This window comes from Salmo salar, chromosome 01 (assembly GCF_965601325.2).
Source record: "Salmo salar chromosome 01, fSalSal1, whole genome shotgun sequence".
In the NCBI taxonomy this organism is placed as follows: domain Eukaryota; kingdom Metazoa; phylum Chordata; class Actinopteri; order Salmoniformes; family Salmonidae; genus Salmo; species Salmo salar.
Window position 1 is genome coordinate 103,771,950 of NC_138291.1, and position 14,481 is coordinate 103,786,430.

At 41.6% G+C, this 14,481-nt stretch overlaps 1 protein-coding gene across 1 annotated transcript in view; it reads left to right on the forward strand.

The window, feature by feature from the left end:
• The first annotated feature begins 2,856 nt into the window (after positions 1-2,856).
• Positions 2,857-14,481, forward strand: part of slc35f3b (solute carrier family 35 member F3b) — a 199,726-nt gene continuing 188,101 nt past the window's right edge. Inside the window, exons 1-2 of the mRNA XM_045687037.2 lie at positions 2,857-3,124; positions 4,508-4,728. Coding sequence (XP_045542993.1) covers positions 3,027-3,124; positions 4,508-4,728 — 319 coding nt within the window. The 5' untranslated portion in view covers positions 2,857-3,026. The remainder of the gene's footprint in view (positions 3,125-4,507; positions 4,729-14,481) is intronic.

The following is a 14,481-nucleotide window of genomic DNA, read 5'->3' on the forward strand; positions in this document are numbered from 1 at the left end:
CTCTCTCACTCCTTTCCCTTTCTCACTCCGTTCTCTCTCACTCCGTTCTCTCTCTCTCACACACCGTTCCCTCTCTCTCTCTATTCTCTCTCACTCCGTTCTCGCTCTCACTCCTTTCTCACTCTCACTCCTTTCTCTCTCTCACTCCTTTCCCTCTCTCACTCCTTTCCCTTTCTCACTCCGTTCTCTCTCTCACACCGTTCCCTTTCTCTCTCTCCATTCTCTCTCACTCTGTTCTCGCTCTCACTCCTTTCTCACTCTCACTCCTTTCTCTCTCTCACTCCTTTCTTTCACTCCTTTCTCTCTCACTCCTTTCTCTCTCTCACTCCACTCTCTCCCCCCAGGTTCTCTCTCTCACTCCTTTCTATCTCTCACTCCTTTCTCTCTCTCACTCCTTTCTCTCTCACTTGTTCACTCTCACTCCTTTCTCACTCTGTTCTCACTCTCACTCTGTTCTCACTCCTTTCCCTCTCTTACTCCTTTCTCTCTCACTCTGTTCTCTGTCTCACTCCTGTCCCTCTCTCACACCGTTCCCTCTCTCTGTTCTCTCTCACTCTGTTCTCTCTCACTCCTTTCTCACTCTCACTCAGTTCTCTCTCTCACTCCGTTCTCTCTAACTCCTTTCGCTCTCACTCTGTTCACTCTCTCACTCCGTTCTCTCTCTCACTCCTTTCCCTCTCTCTCTTATTTTCCCTTCTTAAAGTATAGACTTGGGGCTCTAGGTTATATAACTGGTAATAGGGTGTTAATTGACTGGGATAAGTCACACTCTCTCTCTACTCAGCAGAAATGACTAATGTGACACAATAAATTGAATCATGTTTATCAACCGGATAAACAACGGCTGCACCCAAAATGGCACCCTATTCCTAATAAAGTGCACTACTTTTGACCAGGGCCCTATGGATAGTAGAGCCCTATGGGTAGTAGAGCCCTATGAGTAGTAGAACACTATGGGTAGTAGAGCCCTATGGGTAGTAGAGCCCTATGGGTAGTAGAGCCCTATTGTAACGGTCGTCGTATATAGTGGACCAAGGCGCAGCGCGTTGAGTGCTCATTTTAAACTTTATTTGAGACACGAAACAACAAAACGAACGGACGCACAGTATTACAGGCTACACACACAGCAGTGCAAAAACAACTTCCCACAAAGGACAGGTGAAAACAGAGCTACCTAAGTATGACTCCCCATCAGCAACAACGATGTACAGCTGTTCCTGATTGAGAGCCATACCAGGCCAACACAAAGAAATACACAACATAGACAGAGCATAGAAATACAAAACATAGAACATAACCAAAAACCCTGGAATACTCTAAACAAACACCCCTCTACATAACACATAACCCAACAAACCCCGAACCACATAAAACAAACACCCCCCTGCCACGTCCTGACCAAACTACAATAACAAATAACCCCTTTACTGGTCAGGGACGTGACACCTATAGGCAGTAGAACACTATAGGTAGTAGAGCCCTATAGGTAGTAGAGCCCTATGGGTAGTAGAGCCCTACAGGTAGTAGAGCCCTATGGGTAGTAGAGCCCTATGTGTAGTAGAGCCCTATGGGTAGTAGATCCCTATGGGTAGTAGAGCCCTACAGGTAGTAGAGCCCTATGGGTAGTGGAGCCCTATGGGTAGTAGAGCCCTATAGGTAGTAGAGCCCTATGGGTAGTAGATCCCTATGGGTAGTAGAACACTATAGGTAGTAGAGCCCTATAGGTAGTAGAGCCCTATAGGTAGTAGAGCCCTATGGGTAGTAGAGCCCTATGGGTAGTTGAACCTTATGGGTAGTAGAGCCCTATGGGTAGTCGAGCCCTATGGGTAGTCAAGCCCTATGGGTAGTATAACCCTATAGGTAGTAGAGCCCTATGGGACCTGGTCAAATGTGTTGCACTATATAGATAGTAGGGTGCCATTTGGGAAGCAACCAACATGTTGTTTCCCATCCATGCAGATTGGTTGATGTCGTTGTCCTTGGATTGAAGTGAGAGTCAGTGTAACATACTTCTTAAATTGGACATAATCAAGAAGTGTTGCATATTTATAGGAGCACTAAGATCAGCAATAATATGAATTATGTATGACCTCGATGAGGTGTGTGTGTGTGTGTGTGTGTGTGAGTGTTTATGAGTGTGTGTGTCTTTATTACCTTTTGGTATGTGAATCCATTTCACATGAATTGGTTCTCAGCAGTTTGACTGGGACTAGGGATCTGTCCCAAATGGCACACTATTCCATATGTAATGCACTTATCTGAACCCCTATGGGTCCTGGTCAAAAGTAGTGCACTATAGGAAGCCATTTGAGACGCAACCTACAGACTTGATTAATCCCATCAAATCCCTCAGGCTAATATACCAATATACCAGGTGATTGGATGGATACTTGAGACTCCTCACATATGATGTACCAAACTGTATTTCAGTATTAATGTCATGAATCTCTTGTGGACTGATCAAATTACGCAAGATTTTACTTCTGGGTTAACCAATATTATATTGTCATCTCCTGGAAACTAAACTGATAAGGTTTGTTTCAAACGGAGTATAGCATATTTAGATTCCAGGCTAATTTAATAGCCAACTGCTTTTGACGTCTGAAGTAAGGCCGATTCCACAATCATGGTCTGTGGAGATCTCAGTGGCAATTCATATGGATTAAGGTCTCAGTTAACAAAATTGACTAGGTCATGCATCCAATTCCACAGACATGTTCCTAATCTAAAAAACGAATCACAAAAAATCGATTCCAGTTTGTAAGGCTACCTCAGGGTTCCATAAAAGAGGAATGTATTTCTGACCACGGGTAGGTGGCACTGTTGCAATGTTCGCCAGAAGCCCCGAGGTGTGCAAGCGGATGGAGATTGGAGAGCGCAATTGCCCCTATCTATCTGAGCCTGTTCAAATGATGTAATGCAACGGCATATGTGTGGGTGAGAAGGGGGACCATGTTCTTTTTCTCCGTGGTTAAACTGGGTTTACAGTACCGGGCTCGCGCTGTCCCCAACTGAGTGGCATTATCATGTACGGCGATGGAGAGGGCAGTGTTTGGGACAGAGTCGGACGCCCCCGGCGGGACTGCATGTGCTACCTCGGACCTCCGACTACTTTGATGCCCATGTAAGAATTATGATGACGTTCTCAGTAGACTAGACTGTTCCAAAATTAGATAGGTTACATTGCATAGTAGCCTATAGAGTCAGTAAGTGCGTATACAACTAGGCTGTTATTGGAAAATGTTCTTCATGCGTCCATGCCTAAAAGCAGTTGCGGATAAAATAACCTTTGATAAAATAGCCTAAACCAGAATCACAAGTTAATTAGTCTAAGTCCACACTGAATGGTTACCTTCTGTTCAATTTTGACTGTTAATTGTTTGTTTATCTCACGGACTTTGTGTTTAGATCTTACCTGCAAATGCATTACCTGCACTGAAAAAAATCGATTCCATGTTGAAGGATAAAATTTCGATTTAAAAAAAATTATATTCCTATATATGAAAGTTACAGTAACACATTAGTATCCAAACAATGGAATGAAATAACATATCAGACTATATGACTGTAAGCATTAATGGTCCAGCTGACGACTGAGCTGATGATAGGAGACAGTGAAGCTATCAGATCAACAGAAACGAATTGTTCAAGTTGACGAGTTGTGTTCATGTCATGCGAGTCCCTGGACCTCAGCATAATAGCCTACCGTTTAAACAGTCGGCTATTAGCCTAGAACAGATTGACACGGAGCAATACTTCAGTGGACACGACATAATTAACGACGCGCATTCCCCATACAAATACAGATCAGATAGGATACTATTCCCTCTCCTCTGATTTCCCAGCGTAGGCTAGGCATACAACGCCTCATGGTGGCTGGGAGCAGCAAGAAAGAAAAAAATGGTAACATATACTAGTATAGTTTATGTTTCCCTGTGCCATTGGATAATATTATCCAGAGGAAAAGATGCCAAGGCCTACTGATACAATGATGCGCTCGAGTGCGCGCACTGGCGCACGCCTCATAGACTGTCACAAATGCTTTGTCCTCATCCTTCCAAATCGCGTTGAATCGATTTATTCATTAGCTACCAAAGCCTACACGTAGGCTGTCTTAACTCTATCTATTTAATAAGGATTGCACAGTGCATGCATATACAGTACACAGCACAGCACTGTGGTCGCCCAGTCACTTTCGCTTAGCTTCTCTCTCCATCTCTGCCCCTTTCGAGCACATGGTCAGTGAAGGATGAAGATTTCCCGCTCTATGGGCTCCCAGCAGCGGCGTGTGGCTTCCACCAGTGTTGGAGGGAAACTAAACCAGCTCTTAACATTAGTGGTTGACTGAGTTGAAATTGACCGTGGGAAATCATGTTTTATCTTTATCGGCCCTTCCGTCCGCACGCATTAGAACTCTCGCAACCCGCTTGGTCTGAACCGGCCTCACCTCCCGCTCATGGTTCCGGACACTCTTCTAACCGCCTCTCATGTCATACTCTTTCTACAGCGGGATGCGGAAGTCTCCCGATGTGAGTCCCAGACGGCTTTCGGACATCAGCCCCCAACTGAGACAACTGAAGTATCTGGTTGTGGACGAGTCTATCAAAGAGGACACTTTAAAATCATCCCGTTCCTTTGAAGACATTAACAGCGCGTCGATAGAGGAGAGGATATTGAGGATCACTGGATACTATGGCTATCAGCCTTGGAATGCTGTCTACACCAACAGTGAGTTGACCAGTTTGGCTTTTTTGCAATTAGCTGCCTACCTGTGACTGTTACATGCTGTGTAGAGTTTGTGTGATTTAAACTTTTATTGGGAATTTAGAAGTCTTGAATTATGGGCTATATATATTTGACCTAAGTGTAGGGCCAATATCCATAACAGTCCAGACTAAATGTGCAAGATACTGAGAAACACGGTAAGAGAAATAGCCTTTGTTTGAATTAGTGTAAACTATAAAAGTTGAGACAAAACATAATAAATGCTGTGTGTTCTCTCTCTCTCTCTCTCTCTCTCTCTCTCTCTCTCTCTCTCTCTCTCTCTCTCTCTCTCTCTCTCTCTCTCTCTCTCTCTCTCTCTCTCTCTCTGTGTCTGTGTGTGTGTGTGTGTGTGTGTGTGTGTGTGTGTGTGTGTGTGTGTGTGTGTGTGTGTGTGTGTGTGTATCCAGCTGCTCCTAAGAACTGGCCTCTTTCACTATAATTAGCTGCATCAGTTGCTACCAAACAGCAATTAGCCTGTGAATTACAGTGTTTGGTGTTTTGTTATGCATTAACCACCTAATTATATATGCATGGCTGTTGCAGTGGGGGTGAGAGTTGGGGCAAAGCAGCCCTGTTGTTTCAGCTGAATCATGTAAAAAGAATCCCACAAACATCACACACACACACCACACACACACACACACACACACACACACACACACACACACACACACACACACACACACACACACACACACACACACACACACACACACACACACACACACACACACACATTATGCTTGATGATGTTGATGATTACCATGATGTGTGTGTGTTTTGACCCCTTGGGATAAGCAGCATGTTGTGGGTGTGTGTGGGAGCAAACTGTAAACACCCAAACAGGTGATGTCATTGTCTTGCCTTGTTGGGTTCTTTGTGTGATGTCCTAGTTACAGTCCTACACAGACAGCAAAAACAAAGGACCCACACACACAGAAAGAGAGAGGGATATGGAGGTGTAAAAAAACTAACAGGATTTTCCGTGGCATGGAGAAAACATTTCATTTCAGTCTCATTCACATGAGCCCAATGAGCCTGAGTAGTGTTTTATGATGCAAACAAATATGTATATTTAAAGAAAGAGGAGTTAAAATGAGGCTTTAGTTGTTTCTAATCATCTTCAATGATTATGTGAGCCAGTCATTCACTGACACCCATTTCTCTGCCTTCACTGTTGTTGGGAAACTGTTTTCTAAAACCTCTAGCCACCCCAGCCTTTTCCAAAAATGTGCTGTGTTTTGTTATTTTTGGAAGAGATAGGTTTACATTTGTTTTTGCCAAACCCACACTGCTGTTCGTTTCTTGCTGTAATTTACTTGTGCTATCATCGCAATCACAGCATCTCACGGTTGGGCCATGGTCAGAAGTAGTGTACTATATAGGGAATAGGGTGACTCTACCAGCCGTGAAATGAGACTGGTTTCTATATAAGCTCAGTGGTTTGGCCATGACGCACGCATACACACACACACACACACACACACACACACACACACACACACACACACACACACACACACACACACACACACACACACACACACAAACATACGCGCTCACACGCACGTGCGCACACACACACAGTCTGACATGAGTTTAGCCTCCTTTTTTACTGTCTCTTCTGAGCAGCAGTGATTAGTGGACAGAGACACAAGCTGTGTTCGAATACCCATACTAACATACTGTATACTACATACTTACATTTACATTTACGTAATTTAGCAGACGCTCTTATCCAGAGCGACTTACAAATTGGTGCATTCACCTTATGATATCCATGAGTATATACTACATACTATATTAGAGGTCGGCCGATTAATCGGAATGGCCTATTAATCAGGGCCGATTCCAAGTTTTCATAACAATCGGTAATCGGCATTTTTGGACACCAATCATGGCCGATTACATTGCACTCCACAAGGAGACTGCGTGGCAGGCTGACTACCTGTTATGCGAGTGCAGCAAGGAGCCAAGGTAAGTTGCTAGCTAGCATTAAACTTATCTTATAAAAACAATCAATCTTAACCTCCCTGGGCAAGGTGGGACGTTTGCGTCCCACCTAGTCAACAGCCAGTGGAATCGCGTGGCGCGAAATACAAATACCTAAAAAATGCTATAACTTCAATTTCTCAAACATATGACTATTTTACACCATTTTAAAGACAAGACTCTCGTTAATCTAACCACATTGTCCGATTTCAAAAAGGCTTTACAGCGAAAGCAAAACATTAGATTATGTCAGGAGAGTACCCTGCCAAAAATAATCACACAGCCATTTTCAAAGCAAGCATATATGTCACAAAAAACAAAACCACAGCTAAATGCAGCACTAACCTTTGATGATCTTCATCAGATGACACTCCTAGGACATTATGTTATACAATACATGCATGTTTTGTTCAATCAAGTTCATATTTATATAAAAAAACAGCTTTTTACATTAGCATGTGATGTTCAGAACTAGCATACCCACCGCAAACTTCAGGTGAATTTAGTAAATTACTCATGAATAACGTTCACAAAATACATAACAATTATTTTAAGAATTATAGATACAGAACTCCTATATGCAATCGCGGTGTCAGATTTTAAAATAGCTTTTCGGCAAAAGCACATTTTGCAATATTCTGAGTACATAGCCCGGCCATCACGGCTAGCTAATTTGACACCCACCAAGTTTGGCCCTCACCAAACTCAGATTTACTATAAGAAAAATTGGATTACCTTTGCTGTTCTTCGTCAGAATGCACTCCCAGGACTTCTACTTCAACAACAAATGTTGTTTTGGTTCCAAATAATCCATAGTTATATTCAAATACCTCCGTTTTGTTCGTGCGTTCAGGTCAGTATCCGAAGGGTGATGCGCGAGGGCATTTTGTGACAAAAAAAATGCAAAATATTCCATTACCGTACTTCGAAACATGTCAAACGCTGTTTAAAATCAATTTTTATGCTATTTTTCTCATAAAATAGCGATAATATTCCAACCGGGCGACGTTGTATTCATTCAAAGGCTGAAAGAAAAAAATGGAGAATTCTCATGAACGCGCATCTCCAGTGTCACTGTTCCCAGCCTGACCACTCACAAACAGAGCTGCTCTACTTCACCCAGAGACTGCAGACACCGCATTACACTTTCTGGCACCTTCTGAGAGCCAATGGAAGCCTTAGAAAATGTCATGTTACAGCAGAGATGCTGTATTTTCGATAGAGATGCCACAGAAGGAGAACAAATTGTCAGACAGGGCACTTCCTGTATGGAATCTTCTAAGGTTTTGGCCTGCCATATGAGTTCTGTTATACTCACAGACACCAAACAGTTTTAGAAGCTTTAGAGTGTTTTCTATCCATATCTACTAATTATATGCATATTCTCGTTTCTGGGCAAGAGTAGTAACCAGTTTAAATCGGGTACGTTTTTTATCCGGCCGTGCAAATACTGCCCCCTAGCCCCAACAGGTTTTAACATAATCACTAGTTAACTACACGTGGTTGATGATATTACTAGTTTATCTAGCGTGTCCTGCGTTGCATATAATCAATGCCTACTTCGCCAAACGGGTGATTTAACAAGCGCATTCGCGAAAAAAGCACTGTCGTTGCACCAATGTGAACCTAACTATAAACATCAATGCCTTTCTTTAAAATCAATACACAAGTATATATTTTTATACCTGCTGTCACAACGTCTACAGAAGGTGGCGCCTCTCCCCGTTCGGGCGGCACTCGGCGGTCGTCGTCGCCGGCCTACTAGCTGTCACCGATCTCCTTTTCTTTTTAATTTGGTGATGTCTGTTTTATGTTAGCACCTGTTTTGAGTTAGTTCATTAGTGGGGGTATTTTGTCTGTCTGTTTTTGGTTTGGGATTGTGCGGGATTATTTTGTATCATTGTATTGTACGTTGGGGATTTGATTTTCCTTTGCCGTTCAGTATTAGGCAATAGGGTTTGCTGGGCTGTGTCCCGACTCGATTTAGGGTTCTTACCTGTCGCTTGAGTTCTGTACCCTGCCTTGTTTTACGGCACTTTTGGGCTGTGTTCATTAAAACGTGTTTTCACACGTACCTTAGTCTCCGGCCCCTGACTTCATCCCTCCTTGCATGTTAGAGTCGCATGACACCTGCACATTTAGTTAATATTGCCTGCTGACATGAATTTCTTTTAACTAGGGAAAATGTGTCACTTCTCTTGCAACAGAGTCAGGGTATATGCAGCAGTTTGGGCCGCCTAGCTCGTTGCGAACTGTGTGAAGACTATTTCTTCCTAACAAAGACAGCCGACTTCGCCAAACGGGGGATGATTTAACAAAAGGGCATTTGCGAAAAAATCACAATCGTTGCACGAATGTACCTAAACATCAATGCCTTTCTTAAAATCAATACACAGAAGTATATTTTTTTAAACCTGCATATTTAGTTAAAACAAATCCAGGTTAGCAGGCAATATTAAACTAGGGAAATTGTGTTACTTCTCTTGCGTTCATTGCACGCAGAGTCAGGTTATTTTCAACACTTTGGGCCGCCTGGCTCGTTGCAAACTAATTTTCCAGAATTGTACGTAATTATGACATAACATTGAAGGTTGTGCAATGTAACAGGAATATTTAGATTTAGGGATGCCACCCGTTAGATAAAATACGGAACGGTTCCGTATTTCACTGAAAGAATAAACGTTTTGTTTTCGAAATGATAGTGTCACGGTTGTCGTAGGGATTGGACCAAAATGCAGCGGGAATGTGTATACTCATTTTCTTTTATTCGGCAGAAAGAAGGAAAAACAAAACAAAACACACGTATACAAAAATTACGACGATAACAGTCTTGTCATGCACATAGCTAAACAAGAAACAACTACCCACAAAATCCCATAGAAAAACACCCCTCTTAAATACGACCTTCAATTAGAAGCAACTAGGAGCAGCTGCTTCCAATTGAAGGTCAACCCAACAAACACCACATAGAAATAGACATACTAGAACATAGCCCAACAAACCCTGAAACACTCTAAACAAACACCCCTCTTAAAACAGAACATAGCCCAACAAACCCCGAAACACTCTAAACAAACACACCCCTGCCACGTCCTGACCAAACTACAATAACCCCTTATACTGGTCAGGACGTGACAGATAGTTTCCGGATTCGACCATATTAATGACCTAAGGCTCGTATTTCTGTGTGTTATTATGTTATAATTAAGTATATGATTTGATATTTGATAGAGCAGTCTGACTGAGCGGTGATTGGCAGCAGCAGGCTCGTAAGCATTCATTCAAACAGCATTTTCGTGCGTTTGCCAGCAGCTCTTCGCTGTGCTTCAAGCATTGAGCTGTTTATGACTTCAAGCCTATCAACTCCCGAGATTAGGCTGGTGTAACCGATGTGAAATGGCTAGCTAATTAGTGGGGTGCGCGCTAATAGCTCTGCAAGGGCCGCAGCTTTTGTGGAGCAATGGGTAACAATGCTTTGAGGGTGGCTGTTGTTGATGTGTTCCTGGTTCGAGCCCAGGTAGGGGCGAGGAGAGGGACGGAAGCTATACTGTGACACTGGCAATACTAAACTGCCTATAAGAACATCCAATAGTCAAAGGTATATGAAATACAAATCGTATAGAGAGAAATAGTCCTATAATTCATTCCTATAATAACTACAACCTAAAACTTCTTACCTGGGAATATTGAAGACTCATATTAAAAGGAACCACCAGCTTTCATATGTTCTCATGTTCTGAGCAAGGAACTTAAATGTTAGCTTTCTTACATGGCACATATTGCACTTTTACTTTCTTCTCCAACACTTTGTTTTTGCATTATTTAAACCAAATTGAACATGTTTCATTATTTATTTGAGGCTAAATTGATTTTATTGATGTATTATATTAAGTTAAAATAAAAGTGTTCATTCAGTAATGTTGTAATTGTCATTATTACAAATAAAAAAATACATTAAAAAAATCATCCGATTAATCGGTATTGGCTTTTTTTGGTCCTCCAATAATTGGTATCGGTATCGGCGGTGAAAAATCATAATCGGTCGACCTCTAAACTATATACTATTAGTTCATTTTAGTATACTGTAAACAAACAGTATGCTTTCAGTTGAACGTACTAGGTCTTAGCCTGTCTACCAAAAGTTGATGCTGTTGCTATGCAACCTCTTGCTAGCTAGTTAGCATAACAAATTACTAGTTAGACATTTTACGCCTTTGGGTGTGTTCTTAAATTCAATCTGGAGTGCCAGAGTGCGCTCGTAAATTCAGAGTGTTTTCAGATTGTCCGTAAAATCAGAGCGTTTTGCTCTCGGAGCTCACACTGGACGCTCGGGCGAAGGAGTAGGGTTGATTTTAGCATTCTGAACTTGCTAGCAACTTCCAGACACAAATGAGACTTCTCTGACCATTTTACTCACCCTAGCAGACCTGTTTAGGTAGGTTTCATGTTATCCAGAGCGTTGGTGACTGTAACTGTGCTGCTGGCAACAATTTAATTACGCTTTTTGCCGAAGTTTACTGACACGGCCATATTCAACGGGTTTTGAGGCTCGTAAATTCATTATTCTGCGCTCTGGTACACTCATACGAGAGTGCTCTGAGATCGGAGTAGATAGCCAGAGAGAATTTACGAAAGCACACGAATGTCCATTGAGAACACACAATGACTATACCACTTAGCTAAGCTAAGAATGACGGGAAAAATCAAGTCAATAAACGTTGGGTAGTTTGTTACCCTATAGTTAATATACTGGCAAGTTTGATGTATAAGTAGCCAACTAATGCTAGGTAGCTAGCTAACAACATACCGGTACATACTGCTGTAATGATACGCTATGTGGTTCGTAAGGACAGCGTAGCTAACAAATTGTCAGCCAATATAATGTGTAAGGTAACTTATTTCAAAAGTCATTACTTTATTACATTGGTCAGCATTTTCTTAACATTTGTCATAATTAGTTAAAGCAATGAATTTGTATCCGCTCTCGTTGTACTTCCACTGCATATTTTCCGCCATCTTCTTCAAATCTGGAAACGATGTGTAGCCATGCCCATTTCCTGAAGAATTGCATTATGGACCCTAAAGTACGGAAATAGTGTCCTCTGCGTGTATACTTCATTTTTTGGAGAATTTAGTATGACATCCTGGAACTTTTGGCATACTAACTATATCCATACTATGACCAATAAGCATACTACATACTCAATTTACTTCACAAATAGTATGGTTAGTGCGTTTATTATGAGTATTCGAACAGAGCTACAGTCTTTAACTTCCTGTTGGCATGGTCCAACATCTACACTAAAATGGTCAAGTCCCATCCTCACTAGTATTTACAGTAACTAGCCTTGTCTGAGCCACAACGGCCTATAGGGTAGGAGCCTATCTCCAGTTTCTCTAGCGTTGGGCATCCCCAGGACCGAACACCAGTATTTATTACCGTTGTTTAAATATAGCTGGAGCTTTCAGAGACACACAGTGAGCTAACTAGACTAGTATGGAGACATTGTGGATGGAACATTGGACTGGGCTTTCCAACTGCCTGTTCTGTTATCATACCACTGCCACTCTGTCTGCCTGGAACTCTTCATCATATAGGCCAGCAGGAAAGGATACCTTGTAAGGCATTAACATCATAGACATGTAAATGTTGTTAACAATAGCACTCCTCCTTTCCCAACATATTCTTCGTTGTTTGGGCTAATGGCTGTTGGAAATAAATACATTAATAAATGAACAAATGAATGAATGACTCTTATTTGACAATCTTAAAAAGTATAGGGTTGTTTTAACTATGAGAAAACAACAAACCACCTTTACCATTGGGGTAATGTCTGTATAATGTTACCATTGGGGGTAATGTCTGTATAATGTTACCATTGGGGGTAATGTCTGTATAATGTTGTTTTTACTATGAGAAAACAACAGAACACATGTTACCATTGAGTAATGTCTGTATAATGTTACAATTGGGGGTAATGTCTTTGTAATGTTACCATTGGGGGTAATGTCTATGTAATGTTACCATTGGGGGTAATGTCTTTGTAATGTTACCATTGGGGGTAATGTCTTTGTAATGTTACCATTGGGGGTAATGTCTTTGTAATGTTACCATTGGGGGTAATGTCTTTGTAATGTTACCATTGGGGGTAATGTCTTTGTAATGTTACCATTGGGGGTAATGTCTTTGTAATGTTACCATTGGGGGTAATGTCTTTGTAATGTTACCATTGGGGGTAATGTCTTTGTAATGTTACCATTGGGGGTAATGTCTTTGTAATGTTACCATTGGGGGTAATGTCTTTGTAATGTTACCATTGGGGGTAATGTCTTTGTAATGTTACCATTGGGGGTAATGTCTTTGTAATGTTACCATTGGGGTAATGTCTTTGTAATGTTACCATTGGGGGTAATGTCTGTGTAATGTTACCATTAGGTGTAATGTCTGTGTAATGTTACCATTGGGGGTAATGTCTGTGTAATGTTACCATTGGGGGTAATGTCTATGTAATGTTACCATTGGGGGTAATGTCTGTGTTATGTTACCATTAGGGGTAATGTCTGTGTAATGTTACCATTGGGGGTAATGTCTGTGTAATGTTACCATTGGGGGTAATGTCTGTGTAATGTTACCATTGGGGGTAATGTCTATGTAATGTTACCATTGGGGGTAATGTCTGTGTTATGTTACCATTAGGGGTAATGTCTGTGTAATGTTACCATTGGGGGTAATGTCTGTGTAATGTTACCATTGGGGGTAATGTCTGTGTAATGTTACCATTGGGGGTAATGTCTGGGTAATGTTATCATTGGGGGTAATGTCTGTGTAATGTTACCATTGGGGGTAATGTCTGTGTAATGTTACCATTGGGGGTAATGTCTGTGTAATGTTACCATTGGGGGTAATGTCTTTGTGTGTGTAAGACTCTGGCCAGGGCGTGTGACAGTGTGCATTACACAGGAAAGGGAGATGGTTCTGCCCATACGTGCACACTGGGCAGAGATGGGTCTGAGGGCCACACACACACTACCACATCATCAACATCAGCATCAACATGGGTGGCCTGCTGAGGCTGAAATGACATGTATCTGAATGATTTATCAAACAGGAAACAAATGAAACAGCCAGAACTGGGCCGGCTATATTTCTAATGTCAGACAGGAACAGACTGTCTAATGAAGCCTCACATAATCACATCAAATCAAAGTATGCCAACATGTCAGAACTTGTCGTACACCATATGGTCACTTGACAGCCACGCTTCTTAAATGTCCAACTCCCTAGCCCTCCCATTTCCATTAAACATGGTGCACAGTATCGCGCACCAGTCTTCTGGGTATGTGACAGCGTTTATTGGTTTTGTTGTGTGAGTTGTATGTTTTAGATATCAGTTATATAGTGTACATACTGCAGCCATTCTAATAGGCTGGAATTTGACTGGAACTTGTGTCCTAACTGAGAAGGCTTTGGAAGGAACCTCCCACTTTGAGGTGGACCATAGCTAGCCCACTGGGCACACACTGGTTGAATCAACGTTGTTTCAATGTAATTTGGCAACGTATTGCGACGTGGAATCTATGGAGAAAATATATTCAAACGTAAAATGTTACTATCAATATTGAAAAAAGGTAAAATAAAATGTAGAATGAAATAATAAATTAAACATATTTTCCGCCACCCAATATATATTGAATATAGGATGGAAAATATTTTTTACATTTCTA